The sequence below is a fragment of the Globicephala melas genome, chromosome 13 (assembly GCF_963455315.2).
Source record: "Globicephala melas chromosome 13, mGloMel1.2, whole genome shotgun sequence".
NCBI classification, from domain to species: Eukaryota; Metazoa; Chordata; class Mammalia; order Artiodactyla; family Delphinidae; genus Globicephala; species Globicephala melas.
Window position 1 is genome coordinate 54,816,278 of NC_083326.1, and position 27,308 is coordinate 54,843,585.

General features: G+C 37.2%; 1 protein-coding gene across 1 annotated transcript in view; it reads left to right on the forward strand.

Annotated features, from left to right (window-relative positions):
- Nucleotides 1-27,102, forward strand: part of SMCHD1 (structural maintenance of chromosomes flexible hinge domain containing 1) — a 128,751-nt gene extending 101,649 nt beyond the window's left edge. Inside the window, exons 42-48 of the mRNA XM_030836690.2 lie at nucleotides 1,053-1,243; nucleotides 3,031-3,140; nucleotides 3,529-3,599; nucleotides 9,656-9,827; nucleotides 18,271-18,429; nucleotides 18,722-18,824; nucleotides 26,056-27,102. Of these exons, the coding sequence (XP_030692550.1) occupies nucleotides 1,053-1,243; nucleotides 3,031-3,140; nucleotides 3,529-3,599; nucleotides 9,656-9,827; nucleotides 18,271-18,429; nucleotides 18,722-18,824; nucleotides 26,056-26,080 (831 nt within the window). The 3' untranslated portion in view covers nucleotides 26,081-27,102. The remainder of the gene's footprint in view (nucleotides 1-1,052; nucleotides 1,244-3,030; nucleotides 3,141-3,528; nucleotides 3,600-9,655; nucleotides 9,828-18,270; nucleotides 18,430-18,721; nucleotides 18,825-26,055) is intronic.
- The last annotated feature ends 206 nt before the right edge of the window (nucleotides 27,103-27,308 follow it).

Below are 27,308 nucleotides of genomic sequence, written 5' to 3' on the forward strand. Positions count from 1 at the left end.
TTGAGCAAGCTTGTGACTAAAATACAGTGGGTCCTCTGTATCCACAGGTTCTGCATCCTCAGATACAACCAACTGCAGATGGAAACTATTTGGGGAAAAATTCCAGAAAGTTCCAAAAACTAAAACTTGAGTTTGTCATATGTTGGCAACTATTTACATAACGTTTACATTGTATTAGGTATTATAAGTAATCTAGAAATTATTTAAAGTGTACAAGATGGTATATGCAGATACTATGACATTTTATATAAAGGGTTTAAGTATCCACAGATTTTAGTATCTGAGGGGGTTCCTGGAACCAGTCCCCTATGGATACTGATGGACTTGCTATACAGTTGACCCTTAAACAACATGGGTTTGAACTGTGAGGGTCCACTTATACACAGCTTTTTTTTAAAACTGAATACCGACTACAGTACTGCCTAATGGTTGAATCCTCAGATGTGAAACTGTGGGTATGGAGGACCGACTGTGAAGTTATATGCAGATTTTCGACTGCTTGGAGGGTCAGTGGCCCTAACGACGTTGTTCAAGGGTCAACTGTATTTGTAAATAGGAGAGTGACTGTTAATTCTAAGCTCTAAAGTGTTTATATAAGCAGAAGAAATGATTCTTATCTGTGATGTTTAGATTTGTTTTCTGAAAAGTCATCTGAGTAAAAGATCTGCTTAGAAGGGTATAGTATATAACTATATTTAGGTTTAAGTGTATTTTATGATTACTTTATCAGTTGACACACCCCAATAGTAGAGATATTAAATGTGGGGGGAAAAGTACATCACCTAGCTGATAATATTCCAAGTATTTTTATTTGGTTACTTGCAAAACTTACTGTAGTTTAATCTGGGGAACAGTTTTTTAAAATTTAATAGCAGAAGAGACAGTTTAATATGTTTAAGCCAGTAAGCTTTTACAGTTTGAGATTTTTTTGTTAATTTATGTGAGTGTTTCAAAAAAAGTGTTTTTGCTTTAGACTTGGGCTTTTAAAATATTTAATGTCAAATTTATATATATTTAAAACTTTTTTACTTGATTTTTAAAATGGGTTATAGATTGCGCACCTGGCACAAATTGAAGATGATAGAGCCGCAATGGTTATTTCTTGGCATCTGGCAAGTGACATGGACTGTGTGGTCACCCTGACCACTGATGCTGCACGTCGTATCTATGATGAAACCCAAGGTCGTCAGCAGGTGTTGCCCCTTGATTCTATTTATAAGAAGACTCTTCCAGATTGGAAAAGGTTAGAAAAAAGTGAAAGTAATGATTTTTTTCAGAAATCTCTTTTCTATTTTTTATCAAATCACCGAATTTTAAAATTTCTCTAAAAGATGCTTAAACAGAGAAGTGACTCAAAGTATGTGCATTATTTTTGTCTTCATCACAAATATGATCTTCGTTAAGATCAGTATTGCAGTGTATTTGATCATATATGCTGGCCAAGTTTAATTTGCCAATTAAATGTTATTTGTATGTATGAGAGAGACACATACAAACACACAAACCCAAAGCGAATTTTTGGCCTTTGCAACAGGAAGGATGGTAAGATGTCATTATTCTTAACAGAATATGGAACACCTTTATTTGGAGTAAGAGTATAGATACATGTCTTTTGTCCTATTTATGTCGTGTGAAAATAAGCAGCCATCATTTAGGTAGAGAAGGTTTCTCTATTGGAACTGCCATTAGCTAAGTTGAAATATAAGAGACCATCTACTTAGGATGTTACACCTTTTTTTTTTTTTTAAGGAGGTTACATCTTTGTTTTAATATAAATCTGGTTTCTTTAAGTGTTTTCCCATTTACTTTTCAAAGTATGTTTTTAGGAAATAAGTGTGCAAACCAATTAGGCATTTTTAATCTAAAATTTAAAATATTTTATATGTTCTCTAATTTTTGGCTATTTTTAAAAATCTACCTTAAAAGACTAAAACAAAATGGTGGTAACAAAACAAAAATGTTAAAATGTATAACAGAGTGTTGACCAATAATTTTCTCAGATTCCTAAACAAGTTTGCAAGGTGTACAGTTGGGTAGGTATGGGGACTTGAAGGAGAACGGAAACTAATGTTAAGAGCTTACTGTGTCATTAAACTAACATTTTATTTCACTTTGTAATCTAAAAATATATTCAGGAAACAGCTGGAATTTGAACTCAAATCTATCTGCTTCTAAAATCTCCTACTCTGCTACCAGTCAGCACCCATTTTAAACAACATGGGAAATCCTATCAAATCATAATGACTGTGTTTATAAGGGTAATAATTTTTGTAAAAGTAATTTTACCTCCAGGAGGTTCTCTCTTTTTTTTCATAATCCCTGAGGACCAAGTTAAGAATTCTTGATTTAGGGAAAGTATGAATCTGGTATTTAAGGCTAATGCTTGCTCTAAAAGCTAGTTATTCTCTCTTTCTGGTATTGTGCCTGTTATTGGGATTGAGTTAACTAGCTCTTAAAGCCACCCCAACCTCTATTCCTACCTACAAGATTTGGGAAAAGCTACCGTATGTGGAAGGGGAAAGCCCTGACACCCCACTCAGCCTCCATCTCTTGAATCTCCTTGTTATCCCTGGACTTCAGTTGCTCATTCTGTACAGTGTGTCAGAGGATAGGTGGCCAGAGTACTGGGCTGTTTCCCTCTCGTATGCTCAGTCTTGGGCCTTGCCCCTTCCCCCCGTCTATTCTAGGGCCACTCTCCACATGAGACAGTCATATCATTGGCATCCTCGTTTAGGGCCAGCTTGAGAGGCTGCTTCTCTCCTTTCCTTGTCAAACTAAACAAAGGTTAGTTTATATTGATTTTACAAACTAATTGACAATAGCAGTACAGATAAAACTAAGATTTTTTATACGGTAAATATCGTTTTCATTTCTAAAGGCATAACGGTTAATAATTTAGCAGTATTACCTTGCATAGGGAGTTGATTAAATGATCACAAAAATAATCAGTATATTCATATGTTTTTCATAGTATATATATACTTTTTGATTAAAAGTTACATGGTTTGTTTAAATTTTTTTAAAATTCAGACCTCTGCCTCATTACCGAAATGGAAAATTGTATTTTAAACCCATTGGAGATCCTGTCTTTGCCCGAGATTTGTTAACATTTCCAGATAACGTAGAACATTGTGAAACAGGTAAAGGAAATTATGATGGCTTTTTTTATACAGATGTTAACATTTGTGATCCAGATACATAAATTACTGACTATGGAAAATTATGTTCTTATTTAGTTTATAAGTGATAGTTTTATTAATATTTACTTCTCTCATTTTTCCTGTTAGAGGAAAATATTGAATAAAATTCTTATGTTATTAGCATTATTTCTAATAAAACTTTGTAATATATGTTAAGATTTTTTAAAATATCTCAGTTTTTTAAAAATAGAAGTTTCATGTGCACAATCATTATATTTCAGTTTCTGAGTACACAACAGCATGCTCACCACCAGAAGTTTGTGTTAATATTTTAATATGACCAAAAAAGATGTCATAATTTTAATAATTTGTTAATTGAATTTTTTAGTGTTTGGTATGCTGTTAGGAGACACCATTATTTTGGATAATTTGGATGCTGCTAATCATTATAGAAAAGAGGTATGTATTTGAATTATTTTTTAATTTGTCGCTCCAATTGTAATGTGTACTTTAAAAATTTAATACATAGCTCTGTATAGAAATAATTTTATTTTAGGTTACATGTGCAAATGACTAAGTAACCTTGTCAAAACCAATTTAAATCCTACAGATTGATAAGCAGCATAAAATTGGGCAAAATATAGGAATGAATTTGCCAAGATGCAAATTAAAATGAGATGTTTATGAAATTGTCCTAAGACTCAAAATCAGTATCTGTTATTGATGGTGGTATTGAAAAAGAGTACACTCAGATAATGTTGTTGGAAATGTAATTTGACGTAGCCCTTGTTTATTAGTTGTTAGGGCTGCTGTAACAAAGCACCACAGACTGGGTAGCTTAAACAGTAGAAATGTATTGTCTCACAGTTCTGCAGGCTTAAAACCGAAATTCAAGGTGTGAGAAGGGTCAGTTCTTTCCAGGGCTTATGAGGGGAGGGTCTGTTCCATGCCTTTCTCCTTGGTTTGTAGATAGATGGTCATCTTCTCCCTGTGTCTGTTCGCAGCTATACATATCTGTGTCCAAATTTCCCTTTTGTATAAGGAAACTACTCATTGGCTTAGAGCCCACTGTTATGACCTCATTTTAACTTGATTACCTCTATAGAGACCCAGTCTTCAAATAAGGTCACATTTTTGAGGAACTGGGGGTTAGGACATCAACATAGGAATTTTGAGGGACACAATTCGACCCATAATACTTTTGGAGAGCAGTTTGGCAATATAAGTGTTTCCGTTATCTATTGCTACATAACAAGCACTTCAGAAGTTAGTGGCTTTAAACAGTAACAACATATTAGTACTCATTTTTCTGTGGGTTTCTCCCAGTAGTGTTAGCTAGTTGCACTGAGATGGTGAAAGCTCCAAAATGCCTCACTCAGGTAGCTGGCAGTTGATGCTGGTAGCCATCTGGGATTCAGCTGGAGTTGGCCAGAGGCTCAGCTGGTGCTGTCTGCTGGGGTCATTGTTCTCACCCCCACTCAACGGGTGTGTGAGATAATGCCATGAAGGCTTTTAGAAACCTTTTTCTAGCTAAGAGGATCTGGAAAGTAGTGCCTTAAATCCTTCTGAGGTCTCAACATAGGGGCATCCTTCACTTGATTTTTGACTTTGAGGCCACATTTTACTGGCTGTACCCTGGATTTGATCTTAACCCTGAGGCTTTCCGTTTCTTTTTCAAGAATCTTTTGTTAGCTGAACAGGCTGGGGAGGAAAAACAGTCCAACCCAGCAAGTTCTGGGTTGGAAATATTTCCTTGAAATTATTTTTGAAAATGAATTAGTTCCTACTTAGTTTATCTCCCACCTGTACTGGCTAGTTGATACTGGCTACTGGTTCGGCACTTGGTAGGCTGGCAGACTTAGATATCTCTATGCAAACCGTTCTCTCCTTGTGGCTGCTGGGGGCTTTTTCAAATGGAATCTGGGACCTAAGAAGGGAAGTCAGAGCAGTGATGGCAGAAGTTGCAGGTCTCTTAAGTCCCAGCAGTCAGTTCAGAATCTGGCCAGCCCAGACCCACATCGGAGAGTGGGGAGTTTGAAATAGACTCTTTCCTCTCCATGGGAGGGGCAAAGAAGTTGCCGCCATCTTTGTACCATCACAACGTATTAAAATAATTTATCTTACAGACATGCTCCCACAAGTATATAAAGATATGTACAAGGATATTCATTAGATGTAAAGCAATTATATTCCAATAAAGATGTTTAAAAAAAAGAATATTCATTAGAATATTTAAGAATTTTTAAGACACTTTGGAAGCAGTGTGAAGTCCATCAGTTGGGATTGCACAACTCTACTACAGTAATTTATACAGTAGAGTAGTATGTAGCTGTTAAAAAGACATAAAGCAGATAGATATGTCCTAACAAGGAAGACGTACAAAATATATTGTTTTGTTGAAAAGTTGCCAAATGATAATATATAAGGTGATGCCCTTTTAAAAATAAGCTTATGTAATTTAAACAAGATGGGAGAATATATTGTATACTGTTGTATATATTAAGAAAGATTATCCCTTCTATATTACTTCTAAGTTTTACTTAATGAGAAAAGAAAGGCAATCCACTGTGAAGAAACACCTTTCAGAGGGCTGCTGTAAAGATTGAATAAAATAATAAAATAGAAATAGAATAAAATTTCAGTAGAGGAATGGTCTCTTTGGATCTGAAATCCAGAGGTCTTTGAATTCTTTGATACAGAAGAAGTATTAAATTTAATAAATATGGTGTTAGGGACTTGGAAATAGCAGGTGATAAACATGTATGTAAACACAATAAGCTTGCAAATTATTATAGCTGAAAGTGAGTAAGGATGCAGTTACTTAAGAGAAAACAGAGGTCAGTTTAAAATATGATCCAGTACGGGCTTCCCTGGTGGCGCAGTGGTTGAGAGTCCACCTGCTGATGCAAGGGACACGGGTTCGTGCCCTGGTCCGGGAAGATCCCACATGCCGTGGAGCGGCTGGGCCTGTGAGCCATGGCCGCTGAGCCTGCGCGTCCGGAGCCTGTGCTCCGCAACAGGAGAGGCCACAACAGTGAGAGGCCCACGTACCGCAAAAAAAAAAAAAAATCTAATCAGAGTGCCAAGAAGAGGAGGATAAAAGGATCACAGGTAATATCTGAAGAACTAATGGCTGAAAACTTTTAAGAACTGATGAAAGACACCAATCCATAGCTTCAAAAAAAAGTAGGAAGGACTTCCCTGGCAGTCCAGTGGTTAAGATTTCACCTTTCAGGGACTGCCTGGTCCAGTGGTAAAGAATATGCCTTCCAATGCAGAGGACGCTTGTTCGATACCTGGTCGGGGAACTAAGATCCCACATGCTGCGGGGCAGCTAAGCCCGCACGCCTCAACTAGAGAGCCTGCGTGCCGCAAACTACAGAGCCCACATGCTCTGGAGCCTGTGTGCCACAACTAGAGAGAGAAAACCCGCATGCCACAACCAGAGAGAAACCCGCACACCACAGCTAGAGAGAAGCCCTCGTGCCACAACTAACACCTGCCTGATGTAGCCAAAAAAAAAAAAAAAGATTTCACCTTCCAATGCAGGGGTGTGGGTTCAGTCCCTGGTCTGGGAGCTAAGATCCTACATGCCTCATGGCCAAAAAAAAAAACCCACGAAAAACAGAAGCAATACTGTAGCAAATTCAATAAAGACTTTAAAAATGGTCCACATCAAAAAAAAAATTTTTTTTTAAGTAACAGCATATGTGACAAAAGCGAGGACAGCATTTGTTCCTCATAATTGGTATAGCACAGCAGTCCCCAGCCTTTTTGGCATCAGGGACCGGTTTTGTGGAAGACAGTTTTTCCAAGGATGGGGTGGGAGGGAGGGGATGGTGCAGGCGGCAATGCGAGTGATGGGGAGCGGCAGAGGAAGCTTCGCTCACTTGCCTGCTGCTCACCTTCTGCTGTGCTGCCTGGGGGTTGGGGACACCTGGAACAGCACATACTGATTTCTTTGCTTCCAAAGTTTTTAGTGAGGTCAATCCACCTATTAAATATTGTTTTAAAGCTCTTCTAAGAAAAGGCTGTTATGACATCTCTTGGTGATTTTGTTAGGTTTCAGTAGTCTTTGTTATCATTTTCTCTTCCTAAATTCTTCATACCATTTATACTACTTCAACCCCTTGTTGATTCCATCCCTTGCTAATCCTTACAGCAGTTGTGAATAAGTATTGCCCAGAACTGTAGCACTGTTGTTCACTCACTGAATTTGTAAAAGCTGTCATGATCTTTTTTGTCCTAATATAGTGTCTAGTGAGGACTGAAGTTTCTTTTAATGGTAAATTATAGTAAAATACATATAACAAAATGTACCATCTAAACCATTTTTAAGTGCACCGTTCAGTAGTGTTACATTCACATTGCTGTACAACCAATCTGCAGAACTCTCTTCTTTTTGTAAAACGGAAACTCTGTACCCATTAAATAGCAACTTGTCATTTCCCCTTTCTTCCGTGCCATTTGAGAATTGAAAAACTGTCCCTTCTGCCAGAGGCCTGTAACTCATACTGTCAGTGAGTGTGTTAACAAGAAAATAGACAAGAAATTTGAGTGTATTTGTTATTTAAGATGGTACTAAATCTGTAAAAACATTGCCTGAAATTTGATAATTTAATAAGAATAATTTAATTTACTATATATTATATAATTTAATAACAATATGGTAATAGTACATTAATTCAGTCTGTATTTTTAATGTTCACTTTTAGGAAACATACAAATCCAAACCAGAACTAAGAAAGTAAGGTGTGGTGGTTTGTTTTACTAAAAGATTCATTTCACCAAAGAATTCACCACAGATTTTCTTGAGATAACACATTCTGTTGCATTTAAATTTTATAGAAAGTACCCAGTTTGACGGCAAAATACCTGTAAATTACCTTGGAATTATATTAAAAGAATAAATACTAGTCATGATTTTTTATTACCTGTCCTATTGCTTTTCGTTTTTAAAAATTATATTTTATTTAATCTTTTATAATTCAGAAACTACTTAATCCACAGTATTAGTTTGGATTAGGTGTTTTTACATGTTATTAAATTATTCTTTAGTCATTTTTTTAATGTATGCATTGTTTCATTATGTGAGTGTGCCATAATTTATTTATGTAACTTATTGAAATGTGCAAGTTTCATATTTTTCATTATTAAAACAATGTTTCAGTGCACATTGTTCACATCTGTGATGATTTTTTTCAGAATATTCTTAGAAGTGGAATTGCTGGGTCATGCAAAATGTTAAGCTTTTTTTTTTTTAATATATTTATTTTATTTATTTTTGGCCGCGTTGGGTCTTCATTGCTGTGCGTGGGCTTTCTTTAGTTGTGGCGAACGGGGGCTACTCTTTGTTGTGGTGCATGAGCTTCTCATTGACGTGGCCTCTCTTTGCTGGGGAGCACAGACTCTAGGCGCGCAGGCTTCAGTAGTTGTGTCTCTCAGGCTCTAGATTGCAGGCTCAGTAGTTGTGGCGCACGGACTTAGTTGCTCCGAGGCATGTGGGATCTTCCCAGGCCAGGGCTCGAACCCGTGTTCCCTGCATTGGCAGGCGGACTCTTAAGCACTCTGCCACCAGGGAAGTCCCTAACTGTTAAGGTTTTAAACACTTGTCACATTTGCTTTGAGAAGGGCTGTCCCAGAGCAGATTAGTACAAGAAGACCCTTTCTCCAACATTCTGTGGTGTGTGTGTGTATGTATGTGTGTGTGTGTGTGTGTGTGTATTTTAACATTTTTGAGTAGTGAAAATATCTCATTTGAATTCCACTTAAAGTTATTTCAGTTCCACTTCTGGTTACCAGTGAAGTTGAACGTTTTATTTTTGTATATCCTAGACCTTTATTTGAAAGAATATTCTTGAAGATCATAAAATACTAAATCTAGTGTTTTTCTTTTATTCTCTGACTTCTCTGAAGAATTTAGTTCTTGACTAACACTTTCTACTTCCCTTTCCACGACTTAGGTTTTACTATATAATTCTAGTTCCCCCAATTCTCAACACACTAGCTCTTTTTCCTCCTACAACTGAACTCATAGTATTGTCCTCTGAAGATTTGTCCCTTTGCTTTTGAGTTTGCATTCTCTTCAGTCTAATATAATATCCTTTTTGCTAGCCTTTGGTCATCTGGAAAACTTCAAACAGAAGGAAACTGAGCTAGTGCTACAGGCTGGGTACTGCCTTGGGTTTCAGAAGCACACAGGTCTCTGGCTTGGCCCTCTCTCTTCCTTCCTCTTATCAGTCAAGCCATCAATCAGGTCATCAATTTCACTTTTTGCCATTTGTGTTGTCACTATTCTAGTTTAGGCTAACACTTGAGAGGTAGTCTAAATCATCTCCCTGCCTCTGGTTTTTTCCCCTAGTCATCTTACACATCACTAGGTAATTAATTTTGTGAAAATACTACCATGATCATGTCATTTCTTATCTCAGAACCCTTAAGTGATTTCTGTTTTCTTAGAGCAGTTGAAATAAGTTTTATAGACTCGCTAATTAATATCCATTTACTTACAATAGGTTGTTAAAATTACATACTGTCCTACACTGCTGACCAGAGATGGAGATCGCATTCGAAGTAATGGAAAGTTTGGGGGCCTTCAGAATAAAGCTCCTCCAATGGATAAACTTCGGGGAATGGTCTTTGGAGCTCCAGTACCAAAACAGTGCCTGATCTTAGGGGAACAAATAGGTAGGTTAAATAAGTACTTAATAATTTCTCATTTGATTTTAACCCTTTATTTGGACCTTGTTTATCAAGACTCTAACATCAAAACGTAACCAGTAACAGATATGAATAAGATGTTTTTGTCCAGTACTTCCAGCTTTCTTACACCAAATAGTTTTGAAATACGTATATAGGAAGTAGGTTTTCCTTCATATTTTCATTCTTTTTTTTTTTTTGGTACGCGATCTTCCCGGACTGGGGCACGAACCCGTGTCCCCTGCATCGGCAGGCGGACTCTCAACTACTGCGCCACCAGGGAAGCCCCATATTTTCATTCTTACCTTGAAATAAAAGATTTCCTTGTTGAGGAAACTAGTATGTCATCAAATCATAATACTTCTTTTTATTTCAAAGTTGGTAACTATCTAGATATATCTTTTTTAGTGTGTGTGACATGTGACCTCCCTTCCCCATTTTCCCTTCTGCAGGCTGTGTCCCCTTGTTTCTAGTTGGCCGATATAATTATCTGTACGTCTGTGCTTTGAAGTGCTTATACTTCACAGGACGTTCCCCTGCAGGCCATCATCTAAGAGCCTGTTTGCTCTTAATTTTATATAGTTCTAATATGCTTGGTTATCTACTTTTCCAGCAAAAAGTAGTTTGTTAACTTTAAAAATATATAGTAAATTGTAATAAAATACATACAACAAAGTTTATCATCTTAATTATTTTTACATGTACAGTTCACTAGTGTTAAGTACATTCATACTCTTCTGCTGCCAATCTTCAGAAATCTTTTCCCACCCCTGGCAACTGCCCAGGTCTCTGTCTCTGTGCATTGACTCCTGTAGGCACCTCAAGTATGTGGAATCAGTCTTAGCCCTTCTGTGACTGGCTTACGTCACTTAGCATAATGTCCTCCAGGCGCTTCAGTGTTGTAGTATGTGTCAGAATTTCTTTTTAAGACTGAATAATATTCTATTGTGTGTTGTATACACCACATTTTGTTGTTAATTTTTTTAAGTGTAATATACATAGAGAAAAGTGCACATTTCATAAATATACAGGCTTTTCACAAAATGAACACTGCTTCTGTATTAAGAAATAGAATATTATCAGCCCCACAGAAGGCTTCTCAGGGCTCTTCGAGTCACAGCCCGACCCCCTCTCCAAAGGATAACAACTTTCTTGACTTAAAAGAGCATAGATTAGTTTTTCCCATTTTTGTACTTTATGTAGATGGAATTATGCAATCCATGCTTTTTTGTGTGTCTGGCTTTGTTCAACACTGTGTATGTAGTTGTAGTTCATTTTAATTGCAGGTTAGTATCCCACTGTGTACGTATACCACAATTTATTTCTTTATTATTCTGCTGTTGAGGAATTTGGGTAGTATCCAGTTTGGCGTTATTACTTCAGCCCCCAGCAATGTTTAAAATAGTAATTGAGAAAGATGGTAGGATATCTCATATTTCCTTTTATGAGATAGTCAGGTGCAGCTGCAAGAGGAGACACAAGAGAGGCTCAGGAAAACAAAGTTTATTATACTCACAGGTCCTAGGGACAGGAGGCACAGCCTGCCACACAGGGGCCATATGGAAGAACACCAGGGTGGTCAGCAGGCAGAAGACAGGAGCAAGGAGAGTACTTCAGCCACAGCCTTTACTGGGGTCTCTGCAGCAAAGGGATGACAAGGTCAACAGTTTAGGGTTGACCTGCTTGAATAATTTCAGTGGTCTTTGGGCTCTAGGCGTGGTTTCTAGCTAGTTGCCTGGTACCTGGCTCTGAGATGATTAAGGCAGAGAAATGTTACTCCTTGGGGTGCAGGTGCCAGATAGAGGAAGCTTGGCTCTGGATTGGTTAGTTTGTGTATCAAAGGCATGCTAGACGCTTAGCTGTCTCTAAGAATTGGCTCGTCCCAGGCGAGGCAATCTCTCGCCAGCCAGAAAGGCTTTTTAAGATGTCAAAACATCATAATATACAGAAAGTTTAAGTTATAAACAATACAGAATTTCATACTTCTGTTAATGATGACAGTGAATGCATGAAAAAATCTTCTCTATAGAAAATAAGTGAACATCTAAACAAACTTATAAGAAATAAGAGAAAACAATTTAGTCAGAGGCAGTGAATCAGCATAAAAAACCCTCAACCCTTATCACTCCAGCACTACAGTTTATGGCAGTGGATCCCAAACTAAAAGGAATTACCTGTGGAACTTTAAAAATGCGCAGGTATTTTTGACAGAATTTCCAGTTTACCTGGGCATCTGACTGTCAGTATAACAGTAAGGCCTTATCCATAGATCTTTGGGATGAAAAAATTATAATTAAAGACTTCTGTGCCCTGTTGGTTTGTCAAACATGTAAAGTTAACAGATAATGCAAGGACTTAAAAAATATAACAGTTACTTTTTCTTCTTGATAAATATCTTCAAAGATACACTCCACATACAGACTAATGATTCAACAATAAGCACTCAAATATTAGACAAACGGTTTGAAAAATCAAATGAGACAATTTAAAATTACTGGATATGTATAAGGTACTTTTGATTTTAAGCGATAGCAACCAGGCCTGACCACTTCTCACTGTTGTGGCCTCTCCCGTTGCGGAGCACAGGCTCCGGACGCGCAGGCTCAGCAGCCATGGCTCACGGGCCCAGCCGCTCCGCGGCATGTGGGATCTTCCCGGACCGGGGCACGAACCCGCGTCCCCTGCATCGGCAGGCGGACTGTCAACCACTGCGCCACCAGGGAAGCCCAGGCCTGACCACTTTTAAGTGAAACAGGAATGTATTGGAAAGAAAGTGGAGGAAATCACACATTCAAAGGAGATTGGAAACAGCCAAGACAAAAACAAGGATGGCTCTGGGACATTCAGCAGCGTGAGCTCCTTGCATCTTCACCTAGAAGGGCATCTCTTAACATGACTCAGAGCCCGCACCTCCTAGGAGATAGAAGTTCCCTCTGAAATCAGCCAGCCATAGTAAGGATCAGATAGAACAGAGCTTTGAGGAAACTCTTCCTTGTGTATCATGGGATTGTTTGCAGAGAAAAAGCAATTTTGAACTAGACTACCACCACAAAAATTGCCTGCTTACTAGCACAATTAAAAGCAGAGTGTCTTCTAATTTTGCATAGACCGTGTTTTGCATTATAGTATTTGATATGAGATAATGAAATAAGAGCAAATAAATTTAAAGCATAAAACAGAAGAAAAAATGAGTATTTACATGTTGTAAAATAAGATGATTAGAAATAAGACCTTGAATAACATGTGAATACATGAAGTTCTTTCATTTAAAGACATTCAGATTTTTAAAATCTAGTGCTAGGATATATTAAAAATAGCTGCCATTTATCGAGTGCTTAACATGTGCCAGGAAGTAAAGTTAAATAAAGTGAGTAAAGAGAGAAGTGTGGAAATTTAAATGACATGAGAAGCCACATGGTCAGTAAGCCATAGAACAGAACTCAAACCCAGAGCCAGCTGTACCTGAAGGCTATTCTCTCCATGACACTGCTTTATATCTTTTATAAGAAACTCCCTTCTACACCAATACAGTGTAAAATTAAAGAATTAACAAAGAAGAAATGTAAACATTGAATAGACAAAATCACAAGTAACAGTATTAGTGTCAAAGTTAACTTCAAGGCAATGGCACTAAAAGGACAAAGATAGATTCGTTTTGATAACAGATATATTCCATACTAGAGGACCAAAAGTTAATTAACTTGATGCAATAAATTACATAATCAAATTTCTTAAAACTGTTGATTATACAGAGACAGAAATATTGTTATGAGAAACCATTAATCCATGACAGGTCGTTAGTCAAAAAACAAGGAATTTTCTACCTAATAAGTTGTAATACCAGTACCTTCTTAGGTAAGAAGGTAATATGTCACAAAAAATGGCCATAAATTCGTTGATCAATTTGCTACTCAGCTACGATGAGACTACAAATTACGAAAAGCAAAATTTACTTAGGATAGTAACAGAACTAAAAAATAACTTATTCCTTTCCTCCCAAAGTAAGCTCAAATAGTGGATATTTAGAAACAACTATTTTGTCAAAAAAAGTTTAAATATTAAAAAGAATGAGAATATTACACATTATACATAACAGGCATGAAGACAGCTGAGATCAAATGTAAACCTACAGGCTTAACGCTTTTATTATTAAATGAGAAAAACAAATTAACCATTCAACTCAAATGAGAGGAGGGAAAAAATACATCTCAAGAAACAAGTACAACCAAATGGATTGCAAAAAAAGAAAACGCTTGTATTGAATATACAATTTGTAAAGACAGTCTTTGGGCAAAAATAAATACAATAGGAGTAATGGCTCAAAGGATGCATTCAGAAATAGAGATTTCTTAGGTTTTCATAATATTATAAATACATTTAGCATGTCCAAATAAAGTGGACTAAATTCTAGAAAATTGCAAGTGAACAAAATTGATTTAAATAAGGAAGAAAACTTATACAGACCATTGCCTGAAGAAGTGTTCAAAAAGTTAACTCCATCCTATAGGTTTTTCGTAAGTGAATTTCAAATATAATTTGTTGCAGAGTATAGATAAAAATGGAGATCACTCAGGGCATCTTATGAAACTAATAAACCTATTTCCCAAAATGGCACAGGCAAAGAAAACTTATAGTACCACCATTCTTCAGCTGTGTTCAGGAAGTTCTTAGCACAGTTGAATAGAAATTAGAAAGTTTAATCTTGAAAGGAACACTTTATTTTAATGTTCCCTTATCTCCAATGGTTTTGCCCCAGATACGTTCATGGCTTGATTCTTTTCCTTCCAGTTCTATACTTTAATGTCACACCTTCAGGGACTTCCCTGATCAGCCTATCTAAAATAGAAACACCCACCTTGGAGAGAAGGGCTTTTTGACAGACAAGTACTGGCACATGTGAGAAAACATTTTATAGTTAATTTATTTTAAGTTTACATAAAAATTTTAAAGTACCTTGAAGAAAATGGAAGGGCAAAAGACAAACTGGGGAAAATTGCATATATAGTAGACAAAGGTGTTATAGTCTTATTATTAAAAGCAACCTTTAAAAATCAAGAAAAAAGGGCTTCCCTGGTGGCGCAGTGGTTGGGAGTCCGCCTGCTGATGCAGGGGACACGGGTTCGTACCCCGGTCCGGGAAGATCCCACATGCCGCAGAGCAGCTGGGCCCGTGAGCCATGGCCGCTGAGCCTGTGCGTCCGGAGCCTGTGCTCCGCAGTGGGAGAGGCCACAGCAGTGAGAGGCCCGCGTACCGCAAAAAAAAAAAAAAAAAAAAAAAATCAAGAAAAAAGACAAAGACTAATAGAAAAATGAGTGGATAACATGAATAAGCAATTTTCAAGAGAATAATAGTAGTTACTATTTGAGGGCTTATTATGTCCCACATACATTGTTAAGGTTGTCACTTGAATTATTTCATTTACTGCTGTTCCCCTCATTTTACAGATGAGGAATTTCAACCTCAAAAATGTTAGATATGTAAGGCAATTATACTCCAATAAAGATGTTTAAAAAAAAAAAAGATAACTTTGCCAAGTTCAGGACAGGGTATGTATTCATTTGCACAGTGACACAAAAGAGTAGAAAGAAAAATGTTTTTTTCCTGAATTACATAATTGAGATAATTTATTTCTCCATTATCCTCTTCTATATATTTTTCCAGATCTGCCTCAGTGAACAATGTGTCACCTAAAAATTAAGTAACAAAATTTACAAGAACTTCTCTGATTTGTTCCCAGAGAGTCTACCCCTGAATACATTGAAATAATCTATATATCTTTCTTAATATGTAGCATAGAGAAATAAACACACTGTAATTTGAGCTTTTGTCCCTTTACATGAACTAATTTTTAATTTAATTTTATTTTTAATTTTAAGCTACACTTTTTTTTTTAATATTTATGTATTTATTTAGGCTGTGCCATGTTTTAGTTGCAGCACACAGGGTCTTTGTTGCGGCATGCGAACTCGTAGTTGCGGCATGCATGTGGGATCTAGTTCCCTGACCAGGGATTGCACCCCGGCCCCCTATATTGGGAGCGTGGATTCTTACCCACTGGACCACCAGGGAAGTCCCTAATTTTTTATTTTAAAGTATTTTGCTGTTTTCACAGTAAAGCATCATTAGTTTTTTTCCTAGATAATTAAAATTTTCAGACAACATATAATGTTAGAGCTCTAAAATCATTTATAAACAGAATTAAATATGAATTTTTAGCTTTTCTCTTTGGCAAAATGTTATTAAATGACTTAGAAAAGACTTTTATAGACACTATGGTAAATAGAAATTACATTTCATGTACAAAAAATTGGGAATTGCTAAGGCATATTAAATTAAGTTGCTTCTGTCTACCTTATACATAAAATATGAACTTAATATTAGTGCTCCATTTAATGGGAAGTATTTAATAATCCATCTTTCAGTTTATAAATAACAAGTTGACTTAATGTTCTGTTAAAGCTTTTGAACATACTTTTTCTTGAGTATTTAAAAGGTAAAAGAACCTCATAACTAACTTATTATGTTAAGAAGTAGGATTTCAACCGTTAGCAACTTGAAATTTTTGTGTATCGTCTTCTGAATTAGGCAGCATCCCTAACATATGGATCTGAACATAATTTTGTAACTCATTCACATACAAAATAAATATAGTTTTATGCATATAGAAAACATAACTTTAACATGAAATTAGAAATACTATCAAACCAGAAAACCAGACATTTTTAGTTACCTTTGAGTTCCCAATAAATCATAAAGAATTAAGAAACATAAGGACCTTGTCATCACTCAGTTACACATATGGAATTCATATTTAAATATATGAATATTCTCATAAGTGTTCACAGGTGTGTGTTTGTTCACTCGTTCCCAGAATGCTTGATAGTTTTTTAAAAATACTGTTATTGACCCTTAAAGTATAGAATATCTCGTATCTCGTGTACCCTGACTCAAATAATTTCTTCCACAGTTTTATATGTAAACCCACTGTATATATTTATTAAGCAATTGGGTGTTTTTATGCCCATTCCCATGAATATTGATAATCTTTGTGTGACTAGAGTCTCAAAGGGTCAGATAGTAAATATTTTAGGCTCTGTGATCCAGGAGGCAAAATTGAGGGTGCTATGAATATATTTATATAACCATTTAGAATGTAATCATTTAAAACTGTATAAACCATCTTTGGCCCATGGACTACATAGTTTGCTGACCCCTGGACTAAAGTATAGTCAATGTATTTAATTTTTGGTGTCTAATAAATTATACAAACAGGCAATAAATAGTCTCAAACTTGACCAATGTAATATGTTTTTAAAAAAGTAATGCAAGTTAAGCTTTCTGAAAATTAAGTATCCAAGAGTGTTTTTGAAAGCTGTGTTTAAGGTAATGATCATGTCTGTTGGAAGCAGTGATTTTCTTTTTTTTTCTTTCACATCTTTATTGGAATATAAATGCTTTACAGTGTTGTTACAATGTTAGTTTTGCTATACAACAAAGTGAATCAGCTATATGTATACATATATCCCCATATACCCTCCCTCTTGAGCCTCCCTCCCACCCTCCCTATCCCATCCCTCTAGATAGTCACAAAGCATCAAGGTTTTTTTGTTTTTTTTGTTTTTTTTTTTTAATTTATTTATTTATTTTTGGCTGCATTGTGTCCCTGTTGCTGTGCACGGGCTCTCTCCAGCTGTGGCTCATGGGCTGTAGGCACGCGGGCTTCAGTAGTTGTGGTGCACGGGCTTCGCTGCTCCGCAGCATGTGGAATCCTCCCGGACCAGGGCCCGAACCAGTGTCCCCTGCATTGGCAGGCGGACTCCCAACCACTGTGCCACCAGGGAAGCCCAAGCATCAAGTTTATCTCCTTGTGCTATGTAGCAGCTTCCTACTAGCCATCCATTTTACATTTGGTAGTGTATATATGTCAGCTACTCTCTCACGTCGTCCCAGCTTCCCCTTCCCCCCCGCCCCCCGTGCCCTCAAGTACGTTCTCTACGTCTGCATCTTTATTCCTGCCCTGCCACTAGGTTCATCAGTACTGGGAAGCAGGGATTTTCTAATAATGCTATATTTAGTGCATTCTTCCCCTTCTCACAAATTTCTGTGGAGTTAGATTGAATACTGAGTATCAAACAGGATGTAAACACTGACTGAGAGAGTGATTTAATTCAGAGTGCTTTTATATAGAAAACTCTTTCCTGACATAGAAATTTATTAAAGTCAAGCAGCTGAAAAAAATTAATATTTAACAAGCACCAGTCTTGTGCTGGGCTCTAAACTGTGCTTTTTTATTGTATTTGTTTACACCGAACGTTAAAAGTAGTTCCCACGTTATTATAACAACACTCAGTGTTGCTGATTCTTCTTTCCTAAAACACTGCTTTGATATGATATCAGTACTTTTAATCGAATGTCTTTGGTTTCTTTGCAGATCTTCTTCAGCAGTACCGCACTGCTGTGTGCAGGTTGGGCACTGTGAACAAGGACCTTAACGGGCAGTTGGAATACCTTCACACTCCGGATATGAAGAAGAAAAAACAGGAACTTGATGAACAAGAGAAGAATCTCAAACTGATAGAGCAAAAACTAGGTATTGTATTTTTTTTTAACATCTTTCTCTGCATGAAGATAGTGTTCATGATTAGAGAGAGTTCAGCTACAAGAAGAAAGTATGCGAATGATCCAGAATTTAAATTACAGACACTCTTGACCTCCAAGTGAACTGACAAATGTTTGTAAGCTGTTCGGTCAGCAAGAGTAGTAAGAAGCATTCTCAGTATTATTTATTAATTACTCTTCTATAAATTAAGACATTCACTTGTATTGCTTATAATAATTCCAGTCTTTTAAAGGTTTATTTTCTAAATTTTCTGTCTTTACAGGTATGACTCCCACACGTAAGTGTAATGACTCACTGCGTCATCCAATGACAGACTGTCCAGTTCCTCCTAAGAGAATGAGAAGAGAAGTTACAAGACAAAATAGGTGAGTCTACTGTGACCCGAAAGTTATGATTGCTTACTTTGTCAAGGTTTTGGCTCTTTATACTTTAAATATAGCATGAGGGTATTTTACCCACCTTGAACCAGAATTAATTTTGTTTCTTTTTAAGTGAACTGAATGATGATGGGTAATGAAGATAAGATGTAATCATTATTTTCTCCTAGGATGCTCCAGTTTTCTAAATGATTTTTGCAAATTATTTGGAAACTTTCTAATACACTGTATTCTGCTTCATAGGATCAGCAACTTAAGTATAGAATATGCAGAATCATTTGTACATTACTCATATAGAAGTTGCTTATGATATGTGGTTTGGAAAATCAGATACCACTTACATAGCTCACCAAGAAGCCAACAAAGCCATCTGCATCCTAACTCAGTGAAGAAAATTGTCTGTTTCAGTATAGATGCTAGTAAGGCCATCCCACAGAAAGATACCATAGTACTGGGATTTATTATACCTTATTTCAAAAGGTTCAAATATAGACTCTGCCTGAATAAGTTTCTCGTATTGACCTTTGAGGAGTTCCTTTGAGACCGTGGTATTTAGAATTGGTATTCTATGCCCTATCCATCCACATATTCTACATTTATTCAGTAACCATTTGATTATTTTGTGCTGTATCTTGCTGGGTAAATAAAAGTGATATGGTTCTTGCCCCCTTGGGAGGTCTGCAATCCTGTGCAGAAGAAGGACAATTCAAAAAAGTAAACCTTTTTCTATATGTAAAAATATAGAATAATGTTAAGTTTTACAAAAGAACAAAGGATAGGGGGCTTCCCTGGTGGCGCAGTGGTTAAGAATCCTCCTGCCAGTGCAGGGGATACGGGTTCAAGCCCTGGTCCGGGAAGATCCCACATGCAGCGGAGCAGCTAGGCCTGTGCGCCACAGCTACTGAGCCTGCATGCCACAACTACTGAAGCCCACATGTCTAGAGCCTGTGCTCCGCAACAAGAGAAGCAGCCTCAGTGAGAAGCCCGCACATCGCAATGAAGAGTAGCCCCTGCTCATCGCAATGAGAGAAAGCCCACGCACAGCAACAAAGACCCCAACACAGCCAAAAATAAATTAAAAAAAAAAAAGAACAAAGGATGAAGTGATGTAGAATAATGGGAAAACTATGTTGGTTGTTGGGAAAGATGCATTTTAACAGAGAACTGAAGGATGAGAAGCCAGCCATGTAGGGATTGGTTTCAGTCAGAGGGAGAATAGGTATGAAAGCTCTGAGAAAATAACAAGCCTGGCATATTTGAGGAACTGAGAAGATGCTTGTGAGTCTAAAATATAGTGGGTAAGAGGGAGAAAGTCCCAAGACGTGGTTGGAGAGGTAGACTGAAGCCATAGTATGCCCCTCCCCAAAATAATATCTTGCAAAAAAATTGTGAGATAATGACACCAACTCATTGATATATTCATATAGAAAAGACATGTTCATTCTTTCTTACGTGAACTTTCAGGGTAACCAAATAATTGGAGAAAGTTTTTTATAGAAGGTTTTCTTTATAAAGTTCTTTATATAAGAATAAAGTATAAGAAGCATGATAAAATTAAAACATCACATTTTAGCCACTCCTAATAAAATAATGGATTTAGGAAATAATAATCAATGGATACCCAAATTATTAGGTAAAAAGTTGAGGGGGAAAGTTAATAATAATGGCCCCCCTGCTGTAGGAGGGGCCCCAATAAAGCCTTGCCTGAAAAAAAATAATAGTAATGCTAATAATGGAAAGATCAGATGGACATTCCTGAACCCACTGATTAAAAAGCAGGATATTTGCTATTATGTGATTCAGTAGAGAAATAACCTGAATCTAATGAAGCTTCCAGTCAGCCTTTCTCAGCTGGGGTTCTGTGCAGGAAATAAGCACTGCAGAAAACTGGGTGACTTTTCCCCAGGATAGTTCATCTAACATTCTAGATGCCCAGGAAGGAGGTTAATTCATTGCATACAATAGATACCTTAAGGTATCAAAGCTTAAATCTCTCACGAATTTGAGAAGTGCCTTCAGTTTAACTCCAAGTGTACAATAAGGGAAATTTAGGAACAAGTTAAATGATGCCACCAGGAAGCAGTACGCCAAATCTAGAATGTCAAGAATATAACATTGTACAGGACAAATGACTGGTTTTGTGAATAAATTAATGACATAAAAGAAGCATAGGGAGAAGGATGAACTGTTTGTTATAGAATAAAAGTACCTGAAAGGTATAATAATCAATGCAAATTGTAGACCTTGTTTGGATATGGATTTGAATCTTTAAAATGCAATTTTGAAAAAATTTGGAGAAATTTTTAAATCACCTGGATATTAGATATATTAAGGAATTGTGAATTTTGTGTATAACAGCATCATAGAGTTTATAATAAGATAAATATACAGTTAGAAATGTGTACTGAGGTATTTACCAGTTGAATAACATGATGTCTGGGATATACTCTAAAACACTACAGGATGAAAAAGCGACTGCATGTCAAAATAAGAGTGGGCAAAATGTTATATTATTTCTTCTGCTTTTCTGTAGGTTTGCCATAATTTTTCAAGAAGTGTTTTATGGGGCTTCCCTGGTGGCACAGTGGTTGAGAGTCCGCCTGCCGATGCAGGGGACACGGGCTCATGCCCCGGTCCGGGAATATCCCACATGCCGCGGAGCAGCTGGGCCCGTGAGCCATGGCCGCTGAGCCTGCGCGTCCGGAGCCTGTGCTCCGCAGCGGGAGAGGCCACAGCAGTGAGAGGCCCGCATACCTCAAAAAAAAAAAAAAACAAACAAAAAAACAAACAAACAAAAGAAGTGTTTTATGGAAGATGGGAAACATTTTTCCAGTTTTTTAAAAGACCAAGTGAGGAAATTCCTGTCAAGCAGTTTTAAAGTACATATTCTTGAGGCTACCCTGCAGCCTCAGCACTGAATTAGCCTAGGACCTTACAGTTCTACAGAACTACAAATGATGTCATTAATTTGGATCTTATTTATTAAGATTTTGTAGCAATTCAGAGGTGGTATGGGCTAAAGTTTCTTTTAGTTTATATTTAAGTTGTTAGTAATAGTATCATTTTCATTAAAGTAATACATGTATGTAAATGAATTGGTGTATAGATTTAGTGTTGTACTGTAAAATGTGAACCACACATGTAATTTAAAATTTTCTAGGAGCCATTTTAAAAGAAACAGCGAGATTAATTTTAATAGTGTATTTTATTGAACACAGTGTACAAAATACTATCATTGCAACATACTGCAAATAGTAAATTATTAATGAGATATTTTAAATTCTTTTTTTCATACAAAGTCTTCAAAATTCAGAAGACAGCAAATCTCTATTAGGACTAGCTACATTGCCAGTGCTCTGGAGCCACACGAGGCTAGTGGCTACCAGATTGGACAGCACAGGTATTGAAAGAGCTTATGATGATGAAATCTTGCTCCTGTGTATCCTTACCCCGTCCCATTTCCCAGAGGCAACCTTTGTTTTAACTGTTGTGGTTATTCTGTTGTTGCCTCCATTTTTTGTATACATTATGTTGGTCTTGTTTTATCAGCTTTCAGACAGCACAGCCCACCCAACACCTTGGTGTGGAGGTCTGTCTTGCCTGGCCCACCTCATGACTTTTGGACTAAATTGTTCTGAATTATTTTAGAACTTACCCTTTCTCGTGATTATTTAGTTATATTCTCTCCTGTAACCATCAACCCAGTCCTCCATGCTTTTTTCAAAGGTAGAAGGTGATAAACAACATATATTATTATGGCTATGTAAATATATAGTGTAGGCAAAGTGTGTGCTAGGATTACATTTCCCTCTTTGTAAGGTTCTAACGTCATGACACTTACTTAGGCCGTGAGTCAGTGTTCCAAGCATGAAAGTCAAATAAATCTTCTATATTGTATCAGTTCTTAAAATCATGTTAAATTTTAATCCAGTTCTTATTTAGACTGTTTCTTGGATGTTGTTAACTTCTGTGGAGCTTCTAATTTTCTTTTTTCCTTCAGTATGTAACTTGATCATGTATTCTTCCACCTGCTTTAGTAACTAGTAACCATGTAGGCCTTCTGGGTCCTCCTTGGCAGCTCTCTTGAGTTGAATCCATTGTTTCTTGGATTCCTTGTCTTTCTTTTTTGTTTGTTTGTTTTTGTTTTTGTTTTTTTGCGGTTCGCGGGCCTCTCACTGTTATGGCCTCTCCCGTTGCGGAGCACAGGCTCCGGACACGCAGTCTCAGCGGCCATGGCTCACGGGCCCAGCCGCTCCGCGGCATGTGGAACCTTCCGGGACCGGGGCACGAACCCATGTCCCCTGCATCGGCAGGTGGACTCTCAACCACTGCGCCACCAGGGAAGCCCTCCTTGTCTTTCTTTCTCTCATAACTTCCTTATGAAAAGCATGTAGAAAGAAACTGGAGCCCTTGCATGTCTGAAACGGTCTTCCTTCTGCCTTCACATTTGATTGAGGTTTTCTGGGAATTACAGGATAGAAACAAGGCTGGAATATACTAAAGGAGAAGGTACTGGGAGTGGTTGAGAGACAGAGGGACACAATGCCTGGTGGAACCCTAGACTCAGTCAGAGAAGTCCAGCCCAAAACAGGAAGGATGAGAGCAGAATGGAAAAGGAGAGGAAACCTAGCCTAGAACATGCCAAATTTTCAACCCCAAACTTTGAGAGCTTTGTTCCCTTGTTCCAGGTATTAAAGCTCCCACCAGGAAGTTAGATAATGATGGTAATTAGTTAGTTAAATGTTGGTATATTGGCTTCTGGTGTACTTGGTGGCACCCTAGAGGCTTGTCTATTGCCAGCATCTAGGGACTAGCAACCTACTAGTTGGCTCTCCAGCCACGCCCTTAAAGCAAAGCCTGTTTGTCCACGCCCCTGCTCCCACTATCCCATAAAATTCCCACTCAGAGAGGAGCCATAATGGGAAAACAGTTCTATTTTTATAACAGCAGAAGAAATCCAGGCCAGCAGCACAATCCTCTTTCTTAAATGTAATCGTACAACCAAGAGACATCACACATATGAGGGGAGTCAACAACATGTGAGGGGAGATCCAAGATAAATAGCAAAACCACCCCTGGAAGATGATTCAACCGAACTCTTTTAAAACTGTACATAATTCTTGATTAGATTGCCGAAGGAGTTATATTCATGAAACTAAGGGGGTATTAGGAGAAAAAAACAGCCAGGACAAGATTACAGATACTGTTGCTGAAATTGAAAAATTCAAAGAACTAAGTGTGGGGGAAGCCAGGCAAGGAGGGGGAAAAAAAATTCAAAGGACTAAAGTAAAGGAAACTTCACAGAAAAATAGGGAAAATATGTGAAGAGAAAGGAGAGGAGATGTAGAGAACCAACTGAGACTATCAGGAATCCTAGAAAGAAGAAAATGGAGAAGAAAATCATGTGGAAGAGAATTCCCAGGGATGAAAGGGTTCAAAGGGTTGAACGCCCAGCACAATGACTGACAAAAGATATACCAAGATAATTCATAGCAAAACTGTAGAATATCAAGAAAAGGAGGAGGAGTGTAAATGTTTTCATAGAGCAAGAGAGACCATATTGTCAGTACAGCTTTTGGCACACAGAAAACAAATGTCTAGCTTTGTGGTGGCAGGTGAGAAGATTTAGGTTGCAAATTTGGTGTATTCTAGCCTATGGCTTCCCTTTTGCATCCTGCTTACCTTTGGAAAATTTAAAATCACTTTAAATTTCAGTTTAAAATTTAAGCCACTGTTTAATTAGTAATTTCCTCATCCCCAGCCTCTGCCCCAGTCTCTGCCTGTTCTCCATAAATCACACCATATCAAAAATGTTACAGCACTTGAAATTAAAGTATCTTTAACAGTACTGAAATAGTGATATATTTCATCCATACAATTGGAAACAAATTCAGTAGTAGGAAATAATGGCAAAATGTGTGTGTGTTTATGTTATTTATATTAGTATGTGGCTATTACCTATTTATATATTGTTAGCTTTTATAGGGATTATATACCATATTTCATCAACTGTAGGATGTCAGTAATTATTAGAAACACCATTTTTCATGAAACATTAAAACACTGCAAATTAACTCATGACATTATAAGGTAGATTTCAGAGATGTTAAATGTGGAAAAATGTGGATTTTAGAATCAACAAAATATACTTAGCAATATATACTATGCAATAGACTCATTTTCTTCAGTAGAGGCTTCAGTTTTGGGGTTTTTTTGTTTTGTTTTTTTGCGGTACACAGGCCTCTCACGTTGCGGAGCACAGGCTCCGGACGCGCAGGCTCAGCGGCCATGGCTCACGGGCCCAGCCGCTCCGCGGCATGTGGGATCTTCCCGGACCGGGGCACGAACCCGTGTCCCCTGCATCGGCAGGTGGACACTCAACCACTGTGCCACCAGGGAAGCCCTGATTTTCTACTAATAAAGATTACAAAATAGCTTTTTATCAAAATTGTGTGTCTTCTATTTGGAGATGGCAGTTCAGGGAACTATTATTAAGAAATATAGGGCTTCCCTGGTGGCGCAGTGGTTGAGAGTCCGCCTGTCGTTGCAGGGGACACGGGTTCGTGCCCCGGTCCGGGAAGATCCCACATGCCGCGGAGCGGCTGGGCCCGTGAGCCATGGCCGCTGAGCCTGCGCGTCCGGAGCCTGTGCTCCGCAATGGGAGAGGCCAGAACAGTGAGAGGCCCACGTACTGCAATAAATAAATTAAATAAATAAAAAGTATATCTGAATAAGGAAATATCTGCATAAATATATACTAAAATGTTCATTCTGTTCATCTCTACGTGAATGGAATTGTGGGTATTTTTAAGTGTTTTTCCTTTTGCTTGTCTTTGTGACTTTTCTCTAATGAGCATCGTAATTCTTGTTAATTTTTAAAGTGGTCATTTCATTTTAGGAAAGGGGAAAATAGGCAAAAATCTGCAGAATTTGGGTCTGGGATACACCATTCCAGAGAACTGTGCTAAAAATTACTTATCCCTTCCTCTGTATATATTAATTACTGTTTTTATGTTAAGCTTTTGTTTGTTTGCTGCATACATGTGAAAGAAGTGGTTATATACAAGGATTTAATTGTCTGTTTATACCAAGAATTATTATAATTAGTAGAACATAGTTCCACTGGATATTTAACCATCCAGGTCTGATGAGGGAGTTACAGGAAAGGAAAACTTTGGTACATAAAATTTACTGTGTTTTTTTTTTCCATTTTGATCAGGATTATAACCAAAACAGATGTGTGAGAGGTGACAGAAGAGGGGGCCATTGGTCTCACTAAGAATGCCCTGCCTTCTGCAGCTCTGTTTCAGAAGACCAAGAGGGTGACTTACAGACGAATACTTCTGGGGATGATAACAAGTATCTAGACATGTATTTCCATGTCTAGCCAGATGGCGCTGGAAACAACCATTCAGTTTTGTGAATCTCACCGAACAATATGGGTTTACTGGAATTCTTCCAGTCATCATGCCCTTTGGTTGTCATTATCTTGCAGGTGTGTCAGAGATATGCAGCTATGGTAGTGACTGCAAAACTGACACATAGCATTTATTAATCCTGAAGAAAAGTGTATGTACTATTTTTCAGTATGTTTATCATGAATATGCTACAACTATTTCTTGAAAGCAAACCTTTTTATTACTTTTGTGTGAATGTATTTAACATAACTGTTATGTCTGTTGCGTTTAAGGAAAATTCTAGAGGTTAGGTATTTAATTGTAAATATGCAAGGAAACTTTTAAGAATTCAGAATAAACGTAGACAAGCACATGTATCTGGGAATTCAGATGTTAAGATATATGGAAAAACATTAAAGTGATGGGTGGACTTGTGACAGCAGTAGCATTTTAAATTTCTAAAGACTTATCCTGTATATATATGTGTATATATATATAATATGCAGCAGCAGCAATTTTATAAGTATTGTTTGACTTTATTAATACTAGATTATATAGTCTCAGCCTTAATTCTATGTTTACGTTATTTTGTAATTTTTTATTACTATTTTTAAGGGATTAAAAAAATTGTACCCTCCCTCATTAAGGGAATAAGGGTCTACTAGAAAGTTGCTGCAAAAACATTTGAATTGTGTCTTAATTCATGCTAATGTATGTCAATATATGTCTTTGTGTCAGTCCAGGACTATTGGATTGTGAAGTTATTTTATAAGGAAATACTTTTGGTACAGTTTTGTGGCCCAGGAAATGTGTGTGTTTTTTAATCCTTTCTGACTATACAGTGAGGTTAATAAAGAAGATGGTTTCTTCCCTGTTGAATAGGTGTGTTTTCCTTTTTCAAAATTTAAAGCTCCATAAAAGTTACCTTGGTAAAATATGATATTTAACCTCTCTTTATAATTGGAAGTCATTTAACTGTTTTGTTGAAGAAACAAAATGGCAGTAATAAGAATTAACTAAAAGAAAGATTGGATTCCTTGTAAGTAAAACTACTACTTATTAACTGTTAAATATT